Source organism: Choloepus didactylus, chromosome 13 (genome assembly GCF_015220235.1).
Source record: "Choloepus didactylus isolate mChoDid1 chromosome 13, mChoDid1.pri, whole genome shotgun sequence".
NCBI classification, from domain to species: domain Eukaryota; kingdom Metazoa; phylum Chordata; class Mammalia; order Pilosa; family Megalonychidae; genus Choloepus; species Choloepus didactylus.
This window is the reverse complement of record NC_051319.1, coordinates 80585477-80607764: the sequence shown is the minus strand read 5'-3', so window position 1 is coordinate 80607764 and position 22288 is coordinate 80585477. Positions and strand designations below refer to the sequence as shown.

Below are 22288 nucleotides of genomic sequence, written 5' to 3'. Positions count from 1 at the left end.
TTTTGCCACCACCTTTTCTAGGTAGCCGTTTTTTATATTGCTATGCCAAAATATAAAAAACATATTATTGTTGTTTTAAAATAGAGAGTATATTTTCACTTTTTCCCTGACCCCCAAACCAGGGTTTTATTACTTGTTTGGACAGAATTTCTGAAAGTAATACTTCTGGAAGAAGTTACACTGGCAACTGATGGGATCCAAAGTTTAACCAGCATCTGGTCTTTAGCCAAACTAAAAATTATCTCCGTAATCTCTGGTTATTCTTTGCTACCCATAGCCATGTAGGGATAGGGTGGGGAATGGTGAGCTATGGTATGTTTAATTACTTGAGTTAAAAGTATGGAGAAACTCCATCAAAGTGCAAATATGAGGGCCCACCCCAAGTTTGGATCTTTTCCTTTAAGGGGAAGGTAGTGTTTACTTCCCAGAATCTAAGTGTCCAAAGAATGGTCCTCAGTGGTTATTATCCACGAGAATAGTGCTTTGAGATGGTTTCTTTCTGCTCCTGCTAGAGGTTTCCCTGGGAGTTTGTGGATAATTAATTCACAGATGGCCTAAAGCCAGGCCTTTGGGCTTTCTGAACAACCTTCCAACAAAGAAGAAATTTATGCGAGGAGAGCTGCTCCTGGCAGGCTCCAGTCCCGGGAGACGTCTTCCACAGGCAGTTGGGGAGCCTGGGAGAGACCTGCCTTTGGCCAGAAGCAAACTGAATCCCTGAAGAGCCTTTTAGTTTTGATGTCCTGAAGCACTTGAAGTGATGGATCAGTAAAGGAATGATGCTTGGCTAGCTACCAGGCCAGAGGAGGGAGACAGTTTTCCTCGGTCCAGGAGTTCTGAAGCAGGAGCTGTGAAACCCAAGGCTCTCATGCTCTAGGCCAATTAGAAGGGCTGCTCGGTTTCCCCCTGAGCCACAGATGTCAGCTGCAGCTGTACTTTTTCTAGAACCTTTTGATGGGAAAAGGGAGGGTGTAGAGGACTTGACCTTTTCACTGTTGCCTAACCAGTTTACAGTTCAGTCAGCAGTACACTCCTCTTTCCTATGTATTAAAATGTCAATATTCTATAAAATTGAATTTTATTTAAAATTCTATGCAAAAATACAGAGCCCTTTAGTGTCAGAGTAAATTATCACCAACTCAATAGCCCCTGAGAACATCGGATCATAGGGATTGTATAGTCTCTCTTCAGAAAATGTTCTTTTTCAAGAAATGTACTAGATTTCTATTAAAATGAATAAATTTAAAAATGCAAAGATTTTATCTTTAAAGGAGTAAGCCTTGTAGTAGCTAGAAAACTTTTCCAATAAATATTTTTATTAAGCATGTAATTATGTGCCTGTACTGGCTGAGGCTACTGAAGGAATGAAGACAGTCTTTTCCCTCAAAGAGCTGATAGTGTAATTAAGGCAATTATAATAAGGGGAAGCAGAGCATTCTATGAGACCTTGGAGGAGGAAGGGCTGAACTTATTTTACTGGCTTTTAGACATTTAAGATATTTCTGTGAAGACACTGCTTTAAAAAGGGTGAGTGCATTTTGTTATATCTTACATCCTGCTGACTCACCAAGGGCTCCTGGCACATGGGGACCTGATGACTGAACTATGGGTAAGAACCCCAGGAGTGGGCAATCAAGTGGACAGTCACTCAGATGACCCCTTCATGACCCTACATTGCAGTCACTGTATCACCCCCTTGCACTGCCCACCTCCACCTTAGCAAACTGGATATCCTCAAGGCAAGAGAATCATGCAATGTAGAAGGCACCCAGGGAGAGGAGGGATCAAGAATGCATCCTAGGTTTGAATCTCAGTCCAACATCTGTGACCTGGAGCATGTAACTTAAGTCTTGGGCCTTATGTTTTCATCTGCAAAGTGGAGATGCTATAGTACCATTTCATAGACTATTGCAAGGATTCGGTGAGATAATCATAAAGTGCTTAGAAGAGTGCTTTAAATATTGTAACACAAAAGTTAACTTTCATCATCATTAAACCAGTCCTAGAAACCCAGTTTATGAAATAACTTGGGATTATATGGTGTGTTTGATTGTGAAAGAAGAAAGAGTTTTAGATTTGGGGCATACCTTCTCTGATGTTTGTCTATAGTAGACTCAATACCAGAGTATTAAGCGAAGTGTTATTATCCATCCAGTTTCCATTGTGGAACCAAATAACTCTTTAAGAAAACTATTCCCTGCTCCAGGGAATTAAGAAAGAAAATACCGTCTGAGAGATTTGCATTCCTTGTCATGTATCTCTTCAGGGAACTGCAGAAAAGAAAAATGGGGAGGTATCTTTACAGGCAGGTACCTGGCTTGCTTTGCCATTATTTAGTTCAGACTGCTTGGCTTTAACAATCCTTTGGGATATAATCAGTGGTTCTGGAATATCCTATGCAGTTCCATTTTATTGCCATGTTTCTTTGTACAATGTTATCTTTTTACAGATAATTGTTTTTTTTCCTGAATGTAAAAACATATTTTTCAGTAACAGAAGTTACTCCTCTCAATCACCATGTTTGTATTCTTCCTTTTGGGCATACCCAGTTTTAAACAAGTCCAGTAAATGAAAACTCATATTTACATTACAGACAAATTAGCATTGAGGACTTGTTCCCTTTAGATTTTTTTCAAATGCTGACTTCTGTTTTGGTGCATTTTAAATTGTTCCATTAAAAAAAAAAAAAACAACTAAGTTTAAAAAAACTAAGTCTAAAAAAACTAATTCTAATAGAGGGCCACTGAGACTGTGCCCTGGGAAAGAAACCACCTCAGGGAGGTGGAAGGTGGTCAGCCCTGGGCATCATCCTCTTGAAGCAAAAAAGCTGAGGAATGAGCAGGGCAGGGAAAGAAGGCTTGGCGCTGGCCCAGACATATCCTTCCCTTGGCAGGGTTCGACACCAGCATCCTGCCCATCTGCAAGGACTCCCTGGGCTGGATGTTCAACAAGCTGGATATGAACTATGACCTCCTGCTTGACCAGTCGGAGATCAATGCTATCTACCTGGATAAGTACGAGCCCTGTATCAAGCCTCTCTTCAATTCATGTGACTCCTTCAAGGATGGCAAGCTCTCTAACAACGAGTGGTGTTACTGCTTCCAGAAGCCTGGAGGTAAGGTGGCAGGCAGGACGTGGTCCAGAGCTGGGAAGGACATGTTTCGCGTATCAGGGAGGCTGACAGAGATCAGCAGGCAGAAAGACATAACTAGAGAATAAAGAATTCATCCCATTTAATGGTGGGCACAAAGGCTTGTTTCTCCTAATGTATTTCTACATTTAGCATAATATTAGAAAATCTAAGAACATAATCAAGGAATTTTTATTTGTCTGCTGCTCTCGTTGGGGAAGCCCCTTAATCATATTATGTCTCAGTTTTTTTCATCTGTAAAATGGGCATAGAAACCACTTTGCTAAAAATTCTAAAGGTCATTGTGAAATTCTCTTTGTGAATAATACCACACAAATATGAGTATGATAATTCCCATTATCACATGAATTCCTAATATCACATGTTCCCCTTAGAAAAAGCCACTTATCGGTTTCTCCAGGATAAATATAGGTTTAGGTTTATGCTAAGTGTCTTCGACAAGGGTATTTTGGTTATAAATAAACGCCAGCTAACAAGAAAAGAAAAGGCAGGATTTGGGAAATAGATGGGAAGGATACAGGGGTATTTCATGTACCCCAAAGTCAGACCTGAGAATCAGCCTGCAGGGGGAATTCAGACTAGGAACCAGAAAATTCTGAGAAATCCAGGGCACAGCTCTGACTCTCCCTACAGGTGGCATGGTCTGGCTTCACATACCTCTGTCTCAGCCGCCCAAGCCATGTGCCCAAGTGTGGTGGGCTACAGGTCACATGACCAGCAGAGACTGCCTTGTGTCTGAATTCCCATCACAGGACCCAGAAAAAAATCTGATCCAGCCTAGCTCAGGTACCCAGGATAATATACTATAAAGCTGGCAGAACCCACCCCCAGGAAAGTAGGATGGCTACTAATAGTAAATTATGTGTATATGTACAGATGATACATGGAGATAGTAAAAAAATGTAAGCATTACAAAAGGGCATTGCAGGGGGCAGGGGTGATGAGTTTATTTGCAGAGTTGGGCTTAGAGGCCACATCTAGCAACAAAAGAGGTTCTCTGGAAGTGACTCTTAAGCCTAATTATAGGTAGGCTTAGCTTCCCCAAGTTTCATAAGAGCAAGCCTCAAGCTCCAGGGCTTGGCTTTTTTAATTGGGAGTCCCTAATGCTTGAGAGAGTATCTGTAATTTCTCCGGTGGGGAGGCTTAAAGTTCCAATGTTCTTAATATAGAGAGTTCCTAAGTGTTGTAATTTTTTATTCTCAACTTTGACTTTGTACAAGTTTGCTAGAGATAAATTTTAAGATAGTCAAATTTCTCAATCTTATTTTATGGCTTTTTAGACGCCATAAAGCTTATTGTTAAGCTTAAAAAGTTATTTCCCACTTTAAGACAGTAAAGCATTCTCTTGTTTTCTGCACTACTTTTTGGATGTTGTTTTTTTAAATCTTGTATCATGCTGGATTTTCTTTTGGTGTATGGACAAGTAGGGTCCCAGCCCTCACTCCCACATGGTTATCCAGTTGCCCTTCTGTAATTTATTGACTAACCTGCCTTTCTCCCTCCAATTTAAAATGCTTCCTTTATTATATATAAAACTCCTATATGTATTTTTGCTTATTCCTGGATACTCTGTCCTATTTATCTAACAATTCATAAACCAGTTCCAAACTGTTTAAATTGCAGTTGTTTAAAGTATGTTTTAAAATCTGGTAGGGCTACCCTCTCCTGTTATTGTCTTTTTTGTTTGTTCGTTTTTCAGAATTTTCCTGGATAGTCTTATGTACTTTTTTTTTCCTCTTTGAACTTTAGAATACATTTATCCATTTAAAAAAAATTCCTGTTGCTATTTTATTGGAACCAGGAAAGAATGGATTAATGCAGGGAGAACTGAGAGTGATATAATATTGAATCCTTTTATCCTAGAACAGGACCTATCAGCCTGTGAAGTGGCACTTGTAAGCTTTGTTCTCACAGATAATGTACTTTCCTTGTATCTACTGTTGTTGCCATTGTAAATGAGATAGATTTTTGTTCCTTTATGTTTCCTTACTAGTGGTTGTTTCAATATTAACTGTGTGCCTAGATGCCTTGCTAAATTCTCATTTTGTTTATAACAGTTATTTTGGTTGATTTGCTTGGATTTTTCAGGTGTGCAATCATATCAGCAAATAGTGATAATTATTTATCTTCCTTTTCAATTTTTATACCTCATTTCTTTCTTCTATTTACATCAGCTAGTGACTCCAAATCAGTGTTAAATAATAAACATGTATTTTACTAAAAATGCTTGTAGTGATTCAGCATAAACACACTGACATTAGGCTTAAGTTCATATAAAATTGTGTGATCCTCCACTGAGTTCCTTAGAGCGCAGAGCCTGAGCAAGGCAAAGGATGAGTGCTAAGGCTTCACCTGAGGGGGCAGTGCCAGGACAGCAGGAGGGAGGTATTTCTCCCATTTTCCTGTTAGCTCCTTACCACCTCCCTCTCTAACTCAGATCCAGTTCTGGGATTTCTCTATTTTACTTCCACGTTTCTTTCATTTATTGTATTGTTAGTTCGTCTAAAACTTTGAAGAAAGTGAACATCATATTTATTCTTTCCTGCTTATTAACGTATTTTTCTCTAACGTACTCCTTTAGTTGTTGACCATTGGCACTGGTATCTGGTGTTTTTATTATGTTTAATTTGTAGATATTCTGCAGTTAAAGCTCTGGGTGCCTTTTTAACCCAAGAACTACTTGAAAGCACTTTTAAAACTTTTCATGTTCATTGGTTTTGAAAAGTTTGCAAAGTTTAAGTTTTGGGCTTTTTTTTTTTTTTTCCCAAAAAATTTTCATGTCAATTCTATTACCTAAAGTTCTCCTTGAATGTCTGAAAATATTTCTATTTCTTTTACACTTGAACAACATTGTTAAGTATTAACTTCCTGGAGTAAGTTTCTTTTCCTTATAATTTTGTAAACATTCTTCCTCTAGCATTGGTTGAAGCTGTAGGAAAGGTGAAACCACTCTAATTTTTTCTTTTATTAGTCACATAATCATTTACTTGGGAACCAAAAGGATTCTTTCTCTACCTTTCAATGACTTTTTCCTTTCCCAGGACATGCCTCACTTTTGTTCCATCTGTATCACTTCTTGAGGTACGCTCTTTTGACCTCCAGAATTAAATCGCTCTTTTTTTAAAATTATATTCTCAGGAAACTTTCCTAAATTAAGTATATCTTTGAAATCTTTTTTGTTTCATTTGGTTGATCTCTTCTCAGGAGCATGAATAATATGAATGTTTCATATAAATTTTATTGCTTTGGGTGTGGCCTTGATTTCTCAATTTCCCTCTTTCTTCATTGTTTTTATCCTTCAGACTTAGGCTGCAAGATGGTTCCCATGTAGAGACAGGTTCCCATGCAGAGAGACAATTTTTTATTAGATTATTTGACTTCTTAGAGGAATCTTTAGTAATTCTTTTCATCTTATATGAATCCTTCATCTGGATTTTCGTCTTGTTTCTATCCACTGTTTTTCTGGTAGCGTTTTCCTTATCTTTCAATAAGTAGAGTTTTGTTTTGTTTAAGATTTGACAAAATGTAAACTCTTCTCAAGAAAACAAAAATAATGAAACAGCAAGATAGCAGATATTTATAAAGAACACTTGTTTCATGCCATTATACTAAGTATTTTATACCCAATACACACACATTCTTAGTAAATAGAGGTTTTTAATTGTCCTGTGGGACAAGTGGGGGAAGTCTCAGCACTTACAACTAGCAGGAAATAATAACTTGCCTCATAGTAGAAGAATGATTTTGATTTTCCTGCTTTTCTCAGAAGCCAACAGTCTTCTAAATTCTATGGTTTTTTTCTTTATCTTTCTGGATAGTTACAGAAATGAGAATTTCCATTTGCAAAATAGGGATAATAATGATACCTACCTCATATAGTTACTGTGAACATTTAAGACAAAGTTCTAGACCATTGCCTCACACATTCTAACAATTCAGTAAATGCTATTTATCTGTCCTTTACTTGAGGAGTGGTGGTTTCATGCTGTTCCACACAAGATACATTCCCACACAACATGCTTTATAATCAAAGACACCAAGGCTGTGAGAGGTAAAGGGACTTGCCCAAAATACTCAGCAGGGAGGAGGCAGAGCCATGATTTATTTAAGGTCTCATTCTTAAGAGTTGTTCCTTGAGGCCTGTTTTCTTTTCCTAGGGTAGTGAGCCATGGGACCCAAAGTAGCCAATCTAATCCTCTTTCTTCACTGTAGCATGACCTGGGGTACATTAAGTATCTGTTACCTTCTGGTTAGTTGGCCTGGTCTGTGGATTCAGAACTCTAGCCCACTAATAAGCCTTGATCCAGTTTCTCAGCTTGTAGAAGCCCTGGCTGATTATGAATCTCCTGGTTTATAAGAAAACTACATTAGCAAATCACCTAATAGACACCTGGTATTTACTTGAGTTGGTGGTGGAAAGAAAAATTCCTGTACAATTCAGGTAGCCCCCAAATAGTATTTTAGGTATCCCATGGTAAGAGCTTTTTTTTTTTTTTTTTTTAAATTAGTAACACTAATGGCCTAAATTTGTTTTGCTGCATAGTAACAGCATATGGAGTAATTCCACTCCCAGGTGTGTCATTGTCTACATTTCACATCAAGAGTGAAGCTGATCATTAGAGATTATATTCCACACCATCTGGAAACTGACTTGCATAAATTATTTTTTTAGGTCTCCCTTGTCAGAATGAAATGAACAGGATTCAGAAGCTGAGCAAGGGGAAAAGCCTATTGGGTAAGTACTATTTCTTGCCACTCATTTAAACAACTAATTAAACCATCCATGTCGAGCACAGCAATGGTTATTCAATTAGGGACCAGTGTTTCGTGAAACGAATGCCTCTTTCTAGCCCAGGCAGGCCTCATCCAGGCAGCTGGTAATACGCTGGTCAGCCGGACACAAAAAGAAGAACTGCTGCATGCTCCATCATCATCAAGGCGAGAGCCAAAGGTCAGCCCAGGACCAGTGGGAAAGTCAGCAGGGCTGGAATCCAGCACCACCTCCACTGCTACTTACCTCCTGACCTCAGGCTTCAATGAACCTCAGTCTTCCCTTCTTTCAAATAGGGCCATTTAAAGAGAGCTATCAAATGCCCCCTTCAACTCTAAAATTATAAAGGTCTAAAAATTATAGCATTTCCTATGTTGCCCAGATCAATTTATCCACCCACGGAAGAATATGAAGTTTATCAGCTAGGGATCAACAAATGAATACTGTTAAGCATACATATCTCCCTGTCTTCATGTAATCCCTAGAGGAGAGTTTAGATACTGCACATATCTTCTCTTATCTTTATCTGAATGTTAAAGCAGAATCAAGTGGGTTGCATGACTGTGCTCTTTCCCTAACATGTGAAGCTGAGGCAGAGGTAAAGATAATAAATGCTGGCCCATCAAAGCTTTCCCTTTTAACCAGAGGCCTCCTTTCTCTACAAAAGGGTGATGTCCTGGCATTCAGACCAGGATGTCACCGAGATGCTGGTAGAACCTCATTTGTTTCAAGAAGAATGGAGTCTGCATTGCTTTGCTTGCTTTTTAAAAAGGGAGCTGACAACTGCAACATGATAAACCAGAATTATTCTTGTTAAGCATTCAGAGGCAGGTGTATTCCATAAGCAGCCTGCCATTTCAGAAGTTTATTTACTTGAAAGAAATCTTGCAGACTTGGCAAACATAGGGATCTATGAATTCTAGCAATTTCTCCTCTTCTGATTTTTGGGTCACCTCAAAGTACATAACCCCACCTCAGCTTTTTAAAATTATTTTTTTCCCTTGCTCCCCTCATACTTTCCACTTCTGATAATACCCTCTTTAACTCAGAAACAATGAATAACTCCAAAGTTGTCAAGACTTTTACCTCTCTGGGCATAGTTCTTCTCCCATATAAAAAGACATAAACTTGCCTTTCTGATCTAAAGGCAAAGTGGCTGGAGCTCTCTTGCACAGGTTTTTCAGTGCTAAGTCTTGTGCTTACCAATCTTAACCCTCCATGTGGGATGTTATTTCAGATTAAGTAAAGTACCTGAGGTCCACAGGAAGTTATAGAACTAGCATAATGCTATTTTTAAAATTTATTTTCATGGGACATGGATATCTTATTTTTTTGTCTCCTCAATGAATAATTAAATTCCTGCAAGGTGGGTGTGTGGCCTGAGAGAAAATGTCTCATTTTCTGTTTTTTCCCAGCTCACATGAATGAAATGCCTAAATTTGCACTCCACCATGAATCCTACCTAGTGTTAAAGTTTACTTTATCACATCTTCCCTCAAATGGCGATTACTCGGGCTGACTGATAAAAATGCCATTTATTTGCTCACAATTTTTTTTTTGCATGAAGAAATCCAACATAATAATTGTGTATCCAGGGACATTCAGATTCAAAAACTAAATAAATAAAACAAGCAAGAACAAATTACCATCAGTTATAATTACTGCCTGCTAATAAAAAATGTAATCCTATTACATTATAAATTTAATAGCACCTGCTTCTTACCAACCTGGGGGCTCACCCAATATGCTCTTTTTTTTTTTTCCTGCTAAGTGCTGCTGTTTTCCAACTGTAGCTTAAAAAGGAGGATTAGCATTTCCCTGGCTCTCTACTTGTTCTCTTCCTTTCACAAATCTCTCTGCCCCATGGGCTGTTGGAAGCATCTACTTTTCCTTCGTACTGCTCCATGGAGACTGGCAGTAATGTGCTATGGCTTAAGCTCTTAAGTTAGGATGTGGATGTCAGCACTGGCATCAGCAGCCTTTCCTAAGTGATAGGCACAGTGTTTAGGTGCCTTGAAGGGCACCCTCCTGTCCATGATATTATCTGATACCTAAGAATCTGGGCATCTCAGAATAGCCTGGTTAACAGAGTGGTTAAGAGTAGATCCTGGAGGAGTGGCATCACCAAGATGGTGGAGTGAGACATTCCAGGATTCTGTTCCCTCGCAGAAACTTTAAATAACAAGCAAAATCTGGCATAACCAGCTTTCTCAGGGCTCTGGAAAACAAAGGGTTGTAGTAACTGAGCAAGTACTGAATCAAGAAAAGGCAATCTTAAAATGGTAGGAAAATCTCATGGTACCCTTGTGATGCATCATCCCCAACCCCCTTTTCACCAGGATCCAGAACCAGCCTGTGCTCCCTATAAGGGTCTCTGGTCCCAGTTTTGGAAGGAACAGAATAGCACTTGTGTGCAAACAAGGGTTCATGTATGTTTATGCCACTCTGTCTGGTGGCAGCATGAAGGGCTATACCAGGACACTCATCAGAGGCTCTGTGGGACATATAGTGTAGCACCTGGGAACAAGTAGAAGCACTATTTCCTAGAGGAAGAGGGGACATTTATATCCATAGAAATGAGAATTCCTAGGGCCACGTGCACATGCCCAAGACAAGACACATGCTGATAAAAGATTGGGGAGGACCCTATACTTTCACTTCAGGCTGTTCTTTACACTTATTGTTAGGTATTCACATAGAACAATCTGTATGTAAAGAGTGGGAAAGTTTTGTTTTGTTTTTTGCTTGCTCCTGGCGTTCAAGTAAATCATAGATGTCTCAGTGACTAAATCCTAGGAATAACACATTAAAATATCCAATGTGCAACCAAATTACAAGGCATGCAATGAAATAGGAAGCTATGGCTTACACAAAGGAGAAGATTAAAGCGTTAGAAACCAACGAGGAGGACCAGACCCTGGAGATACCAGGCAAAGGCCTTAAAAAAATATGCTAAATATGTTCAGGTTGCTAAAGGAAAATACAAAGAATTAAAGGAAATCAGGAAAATGATAGACCCAGATGAGGAGAATATCAATAAAGAGATAGAAACCATAAAAAAGAACTGAGCAGAATTCCCTGAAGGGGTTCAATAGCAGATTCAAGTTGGCAAAAGAAAGAATCAGTAAACTTGAAGAGAAGACAACTGGAGACAACTGAAATAGTTCAGACTAAAAACTTAAAGAAAAAGTGAACAAAGCATGAGAGACCTGGGGAACACCATCAAACATACCAATATACACATTATGGGAGTCCCAAAAGAAGAAAGAACAGGGCAGAAAGAATATTTAAAGAAACAATAGCAAAAAACTTACCACATTTAATGAAAGAAGAATATACAGAACCAGGAATTTCAATGAACTCCAAACAGGATAAAACCCAAATTGTCCCACACTGAGACAAATTATATAATAAAACTATCAAATGCTAAATAAAGACAGAAAATCCTAAGAGCTGCAAAAAAAGAAGCAATGTTTCATGTACAGGGGAACCTCAGTAAGATTAGATGTCAATTTTTCTTTGGAAACCATGGAAGCAAGAAGGCAGGAGAATGACATATTCAGAGTTCCACATAAATAAAAGCTGAAGGATTTCATAACCACTAGACCTGCCCTACAGGCAATGCTAAAGGGAGTTCTTCAGGTTGAAAGGAAAGGACACTAGACAGTTGAAACTCTATGAAGAAATTAAGATCTCCAAAGTAAAGGTAATGACATGGGTAAATATAAACATCAGCATTATTGTACTTTTGGTTTGTAATTCCGATTTTTACTTCTTACAAGATCTAAAATGTAAGTGCATAAAAAGTAATGATAAATCAATAGTTTATATTGTGAAAAACTGAATGTCATCAAATTAGACAACCTACATGACATGGAAAAATACCTAGAAATACACAAATACCTAAAGTGACTATAAAATAAATAGAAGATCTCAACAGACCAAGAACAAGTGAACGGCTTGAATCAATCAAAAACCTCCCAACAAAGAAAAGTCTAGGACCAGATGGCTTCATTGTTGGATTTTACCAAATATTCAAATAATTATTAATACCAAGTCTTCACAAACACTTCCAAAATACTGAAGAGTAGGAAAGACTTCCTGATTTATTCTATAAGGTTAGCATCCCCTTAATACCAAAGCCAGATAGAGATACCACAAGAAAATTACACACCATATCTCTATGAATATTGATGCAGAAATCCTCAGCAGAATACTAGCAAATGGAATCCAACAGTAATTAAAAGATCAAATGAGATTTATCCCAGGAATGTTAAAGGTAATTTTAAAAAAATATTGTAACACACCATATCAATAGAAAGAGGTGAAAAACACACACACGTGATATCAATTGATACAGAAAAGGCATTTGACAAATTTCAGCATCCTTTCTTGATTAAAAAAAAAAAACCACTTAAAATTAGGAATAGAAGGAAATCTCAACATGATAAAGGGAATATATGAAAAACCCACCCCTATCATACTGAGTGGTGAAAAGAGTGAACGCTTTCCCCCTATAATCAGGAACAAGACAAGGATGCCCTCTTTTACCACTGCTATTCAACAATGTCCTGGAAGTGCTATCCAGATCAATTAAACAAATTAAAGAAATAAAAGACATCCAAATTAGATAGGAAAAAATAAAACCATTCCTATTTGCAGATGGCATGTATACAGAAAATCTGGATGACTCTACAAGAAACTTAATAGATCAAATAAATGAATTCAGCAAAGTAGCAGGGTACAAGAGTAACACACAAATGTACATGGTGTTTTTATAAACTAGTGATGAACATCCAAAAAGGAAATCGAGAAAGCAATTCTATTTACAATAGCAACAACTAAAAGAATCAAATACCTAGGAATAAAATTAACCAATAATGTAAAGGACTTGTACAGACATACCTTGTTGTGTTTTTTGTTTTTGTTTTTTTAAACAAATTGAAGGTTTGTGGGAACTTTGCTTTGAGCAAATCTATGGACACCATTTTTCCAACAACATATGCTCATTTGTAGTCTCTGTGTCACATTTTAATTATGTACATTTTTTTAATTAGAGAAGTTGTAGGTTTACAGAAAAATCATGCATAAAATACAGAGTTCTCATATAATACCTTATTAACATCTTGCATTCGTGTGGTACATTTGTCACGATTCATGAAAGAATGCGTTTATGGTTGTATTATCAACTATAGTCCATCATTTACATGTACTTTTTTTGAAATAATACTATTGTACACTTAATAGCTGTAGTATAGTATAAACATAACTTTAATGTGCACCAGGAAATGAAAAAATTCATGTGACTCATTTCATTGCTATTATTTGTTACATTGCGGTGTCTGGAACCAAACCCGCAACGTGTCCGGGTATGCATATCCACAGAAAGCTACAAAAGATTGCTGAAAGAAATCAAAGATGACCTAAATAAATGAAAGGACGTTCCATGTCATGGATTGGAAGACAGTATCATTAAGATGTCAATAGTAGCCAAAGTGATTTACAAATGCAATGCAATCCCTATCAAAATTCCAAGAGTTTTCAATTGTCAAATTCATGTGGATGGTCAGGGGCTGCAAATAGCCAAACCCATGTTGAAAAAGAAGAACAAAAGTAGGATGACTCACACTTCTGATTTCAAAATTTATTGCAAAGCTACAGTTATTGAATATTGTGGTACTGGCACAAGGACAGGCCTCTATAGATCAATGGAATAGAATTGAGAGTTCAGAAGTAAACCCATACATACATCTATGGCCAACTGATATTTGACAATGGAGTCAAATCTACTCAGTGGGGAAAGGAATAATCTCTTTAATAAATGGTACTGGGAAAACGAGCCACTGTCTTACACCATATACAAAAGTTAACTCAAAATGGATCAATGACCTAAATATAAGATTTAAACCTCTAAAATTCTTAAAAGAAAACATAGTGAAATATCTTTAGGACATTGCATTAAGCAATAGATTCTTAGATATGAAACCAAAAGTATGAGAAACATCAAGAAAAATAGGTAAATTGGATATCAAAATTAAAACTTTTATCCATTAAAGGTCATTATCAAGAAAGCGAAAAGACAACCAACAGTATGGGAAAAAATATTTGGAAACTGTATATTTGATAAGGGTTTAATATGCAGAATACATAAAGAACTCCTTCAACTCAACAACAAAATTACGAACAACCCAATTTAAAAATGGCCAAAGGACTTGAATAGACATTACTTGAAAGAAGATACACAAATGGCCATTAAATACATGAAAAGATGCTCCATCATTAGCCATTAGGAGAATGCAAATTAAAACCACATGAGATAACCACCTCACAACCACCCGAATGGGTATTATTTTAAAAAAGAAAAGAAAGGAAAATAAGTGCTGGCAAGGATACTGAAAAATAGGAACCTTAGTATATTTCTGGTGGAAATGAAAATTGATGCAGCTGCTGTGGAAAACAGTTTGGCGGTTTCTCAAAAAGTACATGACCCAACTATCTAACTTCCAGGTATATACCCCAAAGTATTGAAAGCAGGGAGTCAGATATTTGTACACCAGTTTTCAGGCAGCATGCACAATAACCAAAAGATGGAACCAATCCAAATGTCTACCAGATGAATGGATAAACAAAACATGGTGTATACATACAATGGAATATTATTCATCTGTAAAAAGGAATGAAGTTCTAATACATGCCACAACATGGATGAACTTTGAAGACATGTTGATGAAATGAGCCAAACATAAAAGGACAGGTATTGTATAATTCCACTTATATGAAATAACTAGAATATGAAAATTCATAGAGATAAAAGTAGAAAGCAGGTTAGCAGGGGCAAGGGGAGGGAGAATGGCAATTAATGCATAATGGCGGCAGGGTTTCTATTTGGTATGGTGGAAAAGTTTTGGTAATAGTTGATGGTGATGGTAAGGCAGCATTGTGAACATGCTTAGTTACCCTGAATTGTACACTTGGGAGTGGTTGAGATATATATACAACATAAGATTTCCTGTTTCCACAATTAAAAAAAAAGACTAAAGAGACAAGGACAATAAATGTAATATATGATCCTGTACTGCATCTAATAATGGAGGAGTAAATGGTCAAAAGGCTATTATTGGGACAATTGAAAAACATGGAATATAAACTTGTGCTTTATAGTCAATGTTAAATTTTGTGAACTTGATAACTGTGCTCAATGAGGTTACATAAGTAAATATCCTTGTTCATAGGAAATGTACATGGAAATATTGAGTGTTCAAAAATCATGAAATATGCAAACTACTCTCAAAGGTTTAAAAATAGATTAGAGAAAGAATGATATAAAAAATGTGGAAAAATATTACAAGTTGGTAAATCTAGGTAGGGACCATATGGCGTTCTTTGTATTTTCTTTTATTTTAGCAACTAGCCTATAAGTTTGAAATTATTTCAAAGTGAGAAAAAAAATTTTTAAACAGTAGATCCTAGAGTCAGCTGGACTTAGGTCAAAATCTAGGTTCAAAATATTAGAACTCTCTTCCTTTCATGCCACACTTCTTTCTAGGGGTCATTCCATGAAATAAAAGGTAATTGACTGAAAAAAAAAAAAGAAATAGGGCTACTTTACCAAAATTAGAGAACAGAAATCCACAGTAGTAAGCAGAGTTCTCTCTCTCCATGAGGTTAACGTGTAGAAGGTTTACTTGCCCAGGTCACGCTCAGGAGAATTCCCACACAGAAGATGAGCGCACAACATGACTCAAATACACACACACAAGTGAGAAATTTAAGGGTAACCACAAGATTAGAATCAGAATATAAAGTTTTTAAACCTATAGAAGAAAAACATGAAATAAAGAAAACTTGATCACATCAACAGGAAACAGAAAATGGGGAAGTGATAAATCGGAAACACAAATATAGTGACATATAAATACAAATGGACCAAACTTACTTATTATGAGAGAGAGTATACATTGGTATTTTAAAAAGTATTAAAGACTAAAACAATTCCACAGAAACTTAAATGAAAAGATGGTAAATATTCCCTTTATAACAACATTAACATCTGGCAAAGCAAATACTTTGAAAGCAAAGAGTGGCATGTTCATTGCTGAAATGTTCCTTTTACCGTATTATGTCAACTGTAATTCCATAGCTTTAAAATAAAACAAAACTTGATAGAATTGCAAAGAAGTGTCAAAGCCACAGACATAATCAGACTTGAATATACCTCTTGAAACTTACAGTCCAAGTAGACAAAAAATAAGAATGCAGAAGGCTTTTATAACAGGATTAATACAATCTTTTCAAACATACCTGAAACAGTTTCTGTGGACTTGGCCACAAAATAAAACTCCACAAATTCACTGTCCACAACACAACTAAATAGAAATCAAACATGCAATTGCCAAACACCCATACATCTGGGGAGAGAGCAGCTGTAAGTAAATTACGGTCAAAGATAATAAAAGTGAAAATTACAGAAGACTTGGAATTAAATGATAACGAAAGCACTGTCTACCACAATCTGTGGAAAGCAACTAAAATAAAATTGGAGGAATATTTATAGCTTCAAATGCATTTATGAGAAGATCAAACTAAATTAAATTTGCAATTCCAAAAGCTATAAGAACAACATAAATCATAAGTATTAAAGCAGAAAACAAAAAATAAAAACATAATAGAGATGTTCTCTGAACAAACTAATGAAATAAACAAACATTTGGCAATATGAACAAGTGGGCATCAGGTCCAAAATATTTTTATGGATGAATCTTTCAAGGAAGAAATGGTTCTCATTTTATAGCAAATGTCAGAGTATAGAAAAATACCTAAATCATTTTATGAATTAGCAACTTTGATTCAAAAACTGAAGCAAACAAATTAAACATGCCTTCATCAAAAATACCCAGGCAGAACAGCAGGAAATTGAATCAGCAGTAGTGTACTCAAATGGCAGTGTGTCATGATGAGGTAGTATTTATTCCAGGAAAGCAAAGATATATTTTCTAATATTGAACCACCAGTAATTCATCCCATTAACAGTATATAAAAGATAAAATCCATATGCTTTTCTCAAATGTTAAAAAGCAATTGATAAAAGTTATACCCATTTAAAGGGAAAAATAAGAGCTCATCAAAGAAGGAATAGGGGGAAACCTGTCTAACCTTGTGCACATTTAACTCTGACACAGCATATTTTTCATCTGCAAACTGGGGAGGCAGTAAAGCACTTATCTACTGTTATCTCCTTATTAGGGAAGATAGTAGTGAGAGTAATGGCTTGGGGCAGTATTTGTTCATGGACTGGTTATAGTTTGTGAAATCTCTGTTATTGCTCAGCAATAAGTACAGAAATGAATGGTAAGCATATAGAAACCTTTATAGCAATTTCAGAGTCATTTTATGCAGTTGGGCAAAGTGTTAGTCCATGATAGGTTAGAAGTTAAACACAAAAAGCATAACAGGTTCTTCACCACAAGGGTTTGAGTAGCACTACTTTGGAGTCAGATTAAAGGATTTGAATCCTGAACTGAATACATACGCGAGAGGTGCCTTAGGCAGATTACTTCATCTATCTGTGCCTCAGTTTCCTATTCAATTACAAGGTAGCAATGGTAACAATAGTTCCTATCTCAGAGCTGTGAGGATAAGAGAGCATGCAAATATGTATGTGTTAATATATACAAGTTATATAGATCAGAACCTGGAATATAAATAAGCGTTCAGTAAATGTTAGCTGTTATTGTGCCTGTCTGAAAACTGAGCTCCTTAGAGTTCAATGCTTTCAGGCCCAGAATGCTTTAGTCTTGACCAAGGAAAAACTGACCAACCCCATTCTCTCCTGCTAACCCTGCAAGCATCCTATCTGATGTGTGAGTGCTTTTCCTTGTTGTAGAGGGCATTGACTGAGTATCTTTGTGCTCCTCTGATCAAAGTTGGATCTTTTGTTCCCACAGGGGCATTTATACCTCGGTGTAATGAGGAGGGCTATTACAAAGCCACGCAGTGCCATGGCAGCACAGGGCAATGCTGGTGTGTGGATAAGTACGGGAATGAGCTGGCTGGCTCCAGGAAACAGGGCACAGTTAGCTGTGGTGAGTAAGACCTCCTCCCATCAGCTCCACGATGACCTGCAGTGTCACTGTGGAAAGATCTGGGCAGAAGAATTTTGAGAGGTAGCTCTGGTGTGCAGTGAAACTGCAGTGAAATCACAGGAGATTATATTATGCAGTGCTAGCTTTGCTAGTGGCAGGAATTCACCACCACGACCACTGGGTTGAACAACAATTTTTGATAGATAACTACTGCAGGCAAGGAGGAGCAACTTTTGCAGTCATTGCTTTTCACTTAGGATGATAAAACCCCCAAAAAGGTAGAAGCATCCCAGGAATTATAGAGCTCATAGCAGAACAAAGCTTATGGTCTATGCCATGGAGACTAAGCCCTCCTGCTCTATTTTAGAAGCTGCAGGGATGATCCCACATTTAGAAAATAAGTTGCATGATTTTACCCTACAGTTAGGTCACTTACAAGGGAAACTACTAGACATGGGTCATATGTGTAAGCAGAAATTAACCTCAAATCTTTTCTTTGTTTTTAATGTTTCAGAAGAGGAGCAGGAAACCTCAGGGGATTTTGGCAGTGGCGGCTCTGTGGTCCTGCTGGATGACCTTGAGGATGAGCAGGAGCTGGGACCCAAGGACAAGGAGGGGAAGCTGAGGGTGCACACGCGGGCAGTGACAGAGGATGATGAGGACGAGGATGACGACAAAGAGGATGAGGTTGGGTACATATGGTAGTCCCCACGAGGAAGAGGACATGAGTTTGGCACAAACTTGCAAGTCACTTCCTATTCCTGCATTTGTATCTAAGACTCTGAGGCACCAAGGTCTCTTCTTCATTGTTGCTCTCTGTGCCCGACCTAAGGTTTGGAAGACAACTCCTTGTTCCCAGAGCATTCCGATAATGAATACGGTTATATGGGAGGAAGAGTGTTGCATATTGCTCTGTTTTTTAGACAGGGGAATGGCTGGCTTAATTAGAGACTCCTGCCCTCCTGTGAGAAGCATGTGGTTTATGTGGAATTCTGACAATGCAGGGAGCCCCAACCCTCTTAAACGTCTGAGACCATTTTTGATTACCCACACTGGTGGTTATTACAGCATGGTTCCCAGCCTTACAGTGTCTTAAGTGCTTTTCTTGTGTCCTGTAGATGTTGTGGAAAACACACACCTGTACCTTGACCCGCCACCCCTGGTGTTTATTACAAAAAATTAGTTTTTCATGTCACTGTATTTGGCTTCCTACAAACAACAGCCTTAATTCAGCCGAGAGTCCCCTTAGGGAATTCATTTTATTTAACAATGGTGTCTGGATGCTTCTTGCTGTATGTGCATAAATATGTATGTTCATAAGAGATTGTGTGTGTATCTATGCCTGGCACAAACCAGTACACACACCTTTCAGAAAAAGTGTTTGGGTATCGATTAAAACTCATTTGTAAAACAGTAATTTTATCAGCTTGTCCAGACCTGGACACAATTTCTGGAATAAGACATTTATGTTGAAGTCCTTTTTTTTGCACTAACAGGTAGCACTTATAGGCTTCTTCTCTATGCATCAGCAGAGTTACTGGAAGCCTCTTTGATTCCAATAAGCCTAAATCACTTTTCTTGCAGAAGCCATGCAACTCCCACATGGGCAGCTTCACAAGCCATCTCTTTCATTTCAGCTCAAAGCCCTCCTTGGGCTGCAGCAGTCCCATCCGCACAGGTTCCTCCCTTCCCTACTTACTCAAGGGCTTTTTCTAAGGCATATATACATACATCCTGTTCTCTGAGAAGACAGTACCATGGTGTTCCCTTAGAAGAAAACCTAGGATTCGTAACTCAATGTTTTCCTTTTCCCCCCTTTCTATCCACAAATCAGGAGGGTACCAAAGCTATATAGATCTGTACCACCCATCATTTGCAAAGAATCCCAGATGGAAGCCTAGAAAGAACTCCATAGTAGCACAAGGAAGCTAGGGTTGGATTTTTTAGATTTAGTCCTAACCCTGCCTCCCCACTCCAAACACACATGGCTAAGATACTCATGAAGAAAGTCCTTCACCACTGTGTGTATTTTTTCTAAGTTAACTCATTACTGGGGTCTAGTTCCAAATTTGGTAGGGTCATTGTTGTTACCTGCCTTTAGGATTGATTGCTCTCCCTATCAAGCTGGCTCAGATATAAGTACCAAAGAATAGTCTTTAAAGTGGCCCCATTCAGTTTGGTTCCTGCCCTTAAACCCCTGCCCCACCTGGTTATCACCTGCCAGGCAAGGCTCTCTGGCCCACATTGTTCTTCCCTTTCCCACGAGCTGCACCCAATCCATAAGACAACCACAGTAACTCAGGCAAAAATTATATTCTGCCAAACCATAATCAGAGTAGCAACTGACCAAACCACCTCCTCCAAATTGACCATTTGTTTATACTTTATCAACAACCTGCCTCAAACTAGCGTTTTCCAGTCCTTGCTTTTGGCTGGACTACAGGAATTATCCCTAGAGTAAGCCTCAGATGGGAAATGAACATACCTGATATGGCTAACTCCTCTGACTCGATGGCATGAGTACAATCAGGGTCCTTGATGTACAACTTTTCCCATAGGGAGACCATAGGCAAGCTTTTTTCATTGGGATCTCAATCCATAACCTCTGTTTCAATTTGTTTTCTCACTTGAACAAAATTTTGAAATCACAATTTAGAAAGCAGGTGCTTAATTGCAGCTAAATTATAATAAGAGTGTATAAAAAAAAAATCAAGACTTTTTTTTTTTTAAATCTCACTTTAGGCCAAAGAAAACCATTGTCACTGCTTCCTCTGAGGGTGGAAAAGGCGCAAGAGAACAAATTAAAATTGACAAATTGATTTCACTTAGAAAAACTTATAGGAACAGAGTGAACCACTGATTTTAATTTGCCTAATTATTTTATGACAAGTGTCAAATTAAGATGACACTTAAAAATCCTGAGCATTCACTTAATGACAGGGAAGAGTGCTCAGCAGAGAATTCCCAGTAAGGTAATGAGATGCCAAGATACTCCAAGAAGATATTTTGATTCATTAAAATATTAAAAACCCTCCTGAGACTGGAACCCAAAATCAATAGAGCAACATTAACAGTGGTTTAAAGGTCTTTAGTACTTTTCACAAATACTAAAGATTGAATTTTGAGTTATCTTACCCTCAGAAGTATAATTTTTGTTTTGCCTTTTTTAAGCAGGAGTTCTGCAGTTACAGTGACCGAGTACACATGAAATCCTTTTTTTTTTTTAAAGTTTATGATATTCCAGTCCCTTGTTTGAGGCAGGTATTGAGTTGAATCCTTCCTAATTCACCTGTGGTAACTCCTTAGTGAATGGCTTTATTCTTATTCCATGAAGGGTTCTATTATTGTAATGTTGTTTCCTTGGTATTCAATTTAAATCCCAGAATTTTCTTCCATTGTGGTTAGTTGTCTGGCCTTGTAATGTCTTTTGGTTTCCACAGATATTCCAGGCATGGGAATACCTTACCACTGAATTTGAGGTTTTGTGTAAGTTTCTCCTCCTTGTGCCCGTTTTCCTACCCCCAGCACAGACGGCACCATGTCTGTCCAGGTCTGCCCCTCTGCTTTCCCAGGATGCCATCCATATTCGTTGTTTTTTACCTTGACCACACTGTACAGTAACATCCAAGAGCCCTTTCTACAGTGGGTGGTTTTGGTCTTTTTATACCTTTTTCTCAAAGTCACTAATGTTTGTCCCTGTTAAATGTGTAGCATTGTAATGACAGCCCACCAAATCCTGAGTGTCAGTTTGTTGTCCCTATTGTAGATGAAATAGTGAAGTAGAAAAACCTTGTAAATTCTGAATGCCTTTCCACATAAACTTACCTGGAATGTGAACATGACTCTTTGGTTAATAGTAAATGCTTAACTGTAGTCCAGAGTAGGTGCATTTCTGTCTGTCTCAATAAATTTTAATTTGTCTGCAACATCTTGGTGTCTGTATTTTGTTGGTTTGAGTGTAAACTAACTTGGTCATGTCCACACCATCACTGGAAAACTGTGGGCAGATGAAGGAGCCCCCAACAGAGGCCCCACAGTCAGGGCTTCTGCACGGGGTAGGGAGATCAGACTGCCGGTGGGTGGCCTGTCCTGGCCCCTCTCTGGCACTTACATGCCCGGTGCCGACTCAGTCTGTAACTGTACCACTTGACTCCTCTTTTTGCTGTTTTCCCCTCTTTCTGGCTCCAACTTTGTTACTGGTTTCCTACCCACATTTCACTGCTGTTGGCCTGATTACAACCTTAAACTTTTTCAGCTATGCTTATTCCTTTCCTCCCCAGCCAGTTA

General features: G+C 37.9%; 1 protein-coding gene across 2 annotated transcripts in view; it reads left to right on the top strand.

The window, feature by feature from the left end:
• SPOCK1 (SPARC (osteonectin), cwcv and kazal like domains proteoglycan 1) overlaps window positions 1-21921 on the top strand; it is a 562067-nt gene extending 540146 nt beyond the window's left edge. For both annotated transcript variants that reach the window (XM_037801466.1, XM_037801465.1), the window contains 4 exons: window positions 2891-3112; window positions 7821-7883; window positions 17864-18001; window positions 18516-21921. In XM_037801466.1, coding sequence (XP_037657394.1) covers window positions 2891-3112; window positions 7821-7883; window positions 17864-18001; window positions 18516-18706 — 614 coding nt within the window. In that variant the 3' untranslated portion in view covers window positions 18707-21921. The remainder of the gene's footprint in view (window positions 1-2890; window positions 3113-7820; window positions 7884-17863; window positions 18002-18515) is intronic.
• Window positions 21922-22288: the final 367 nt, after the last annotated feature.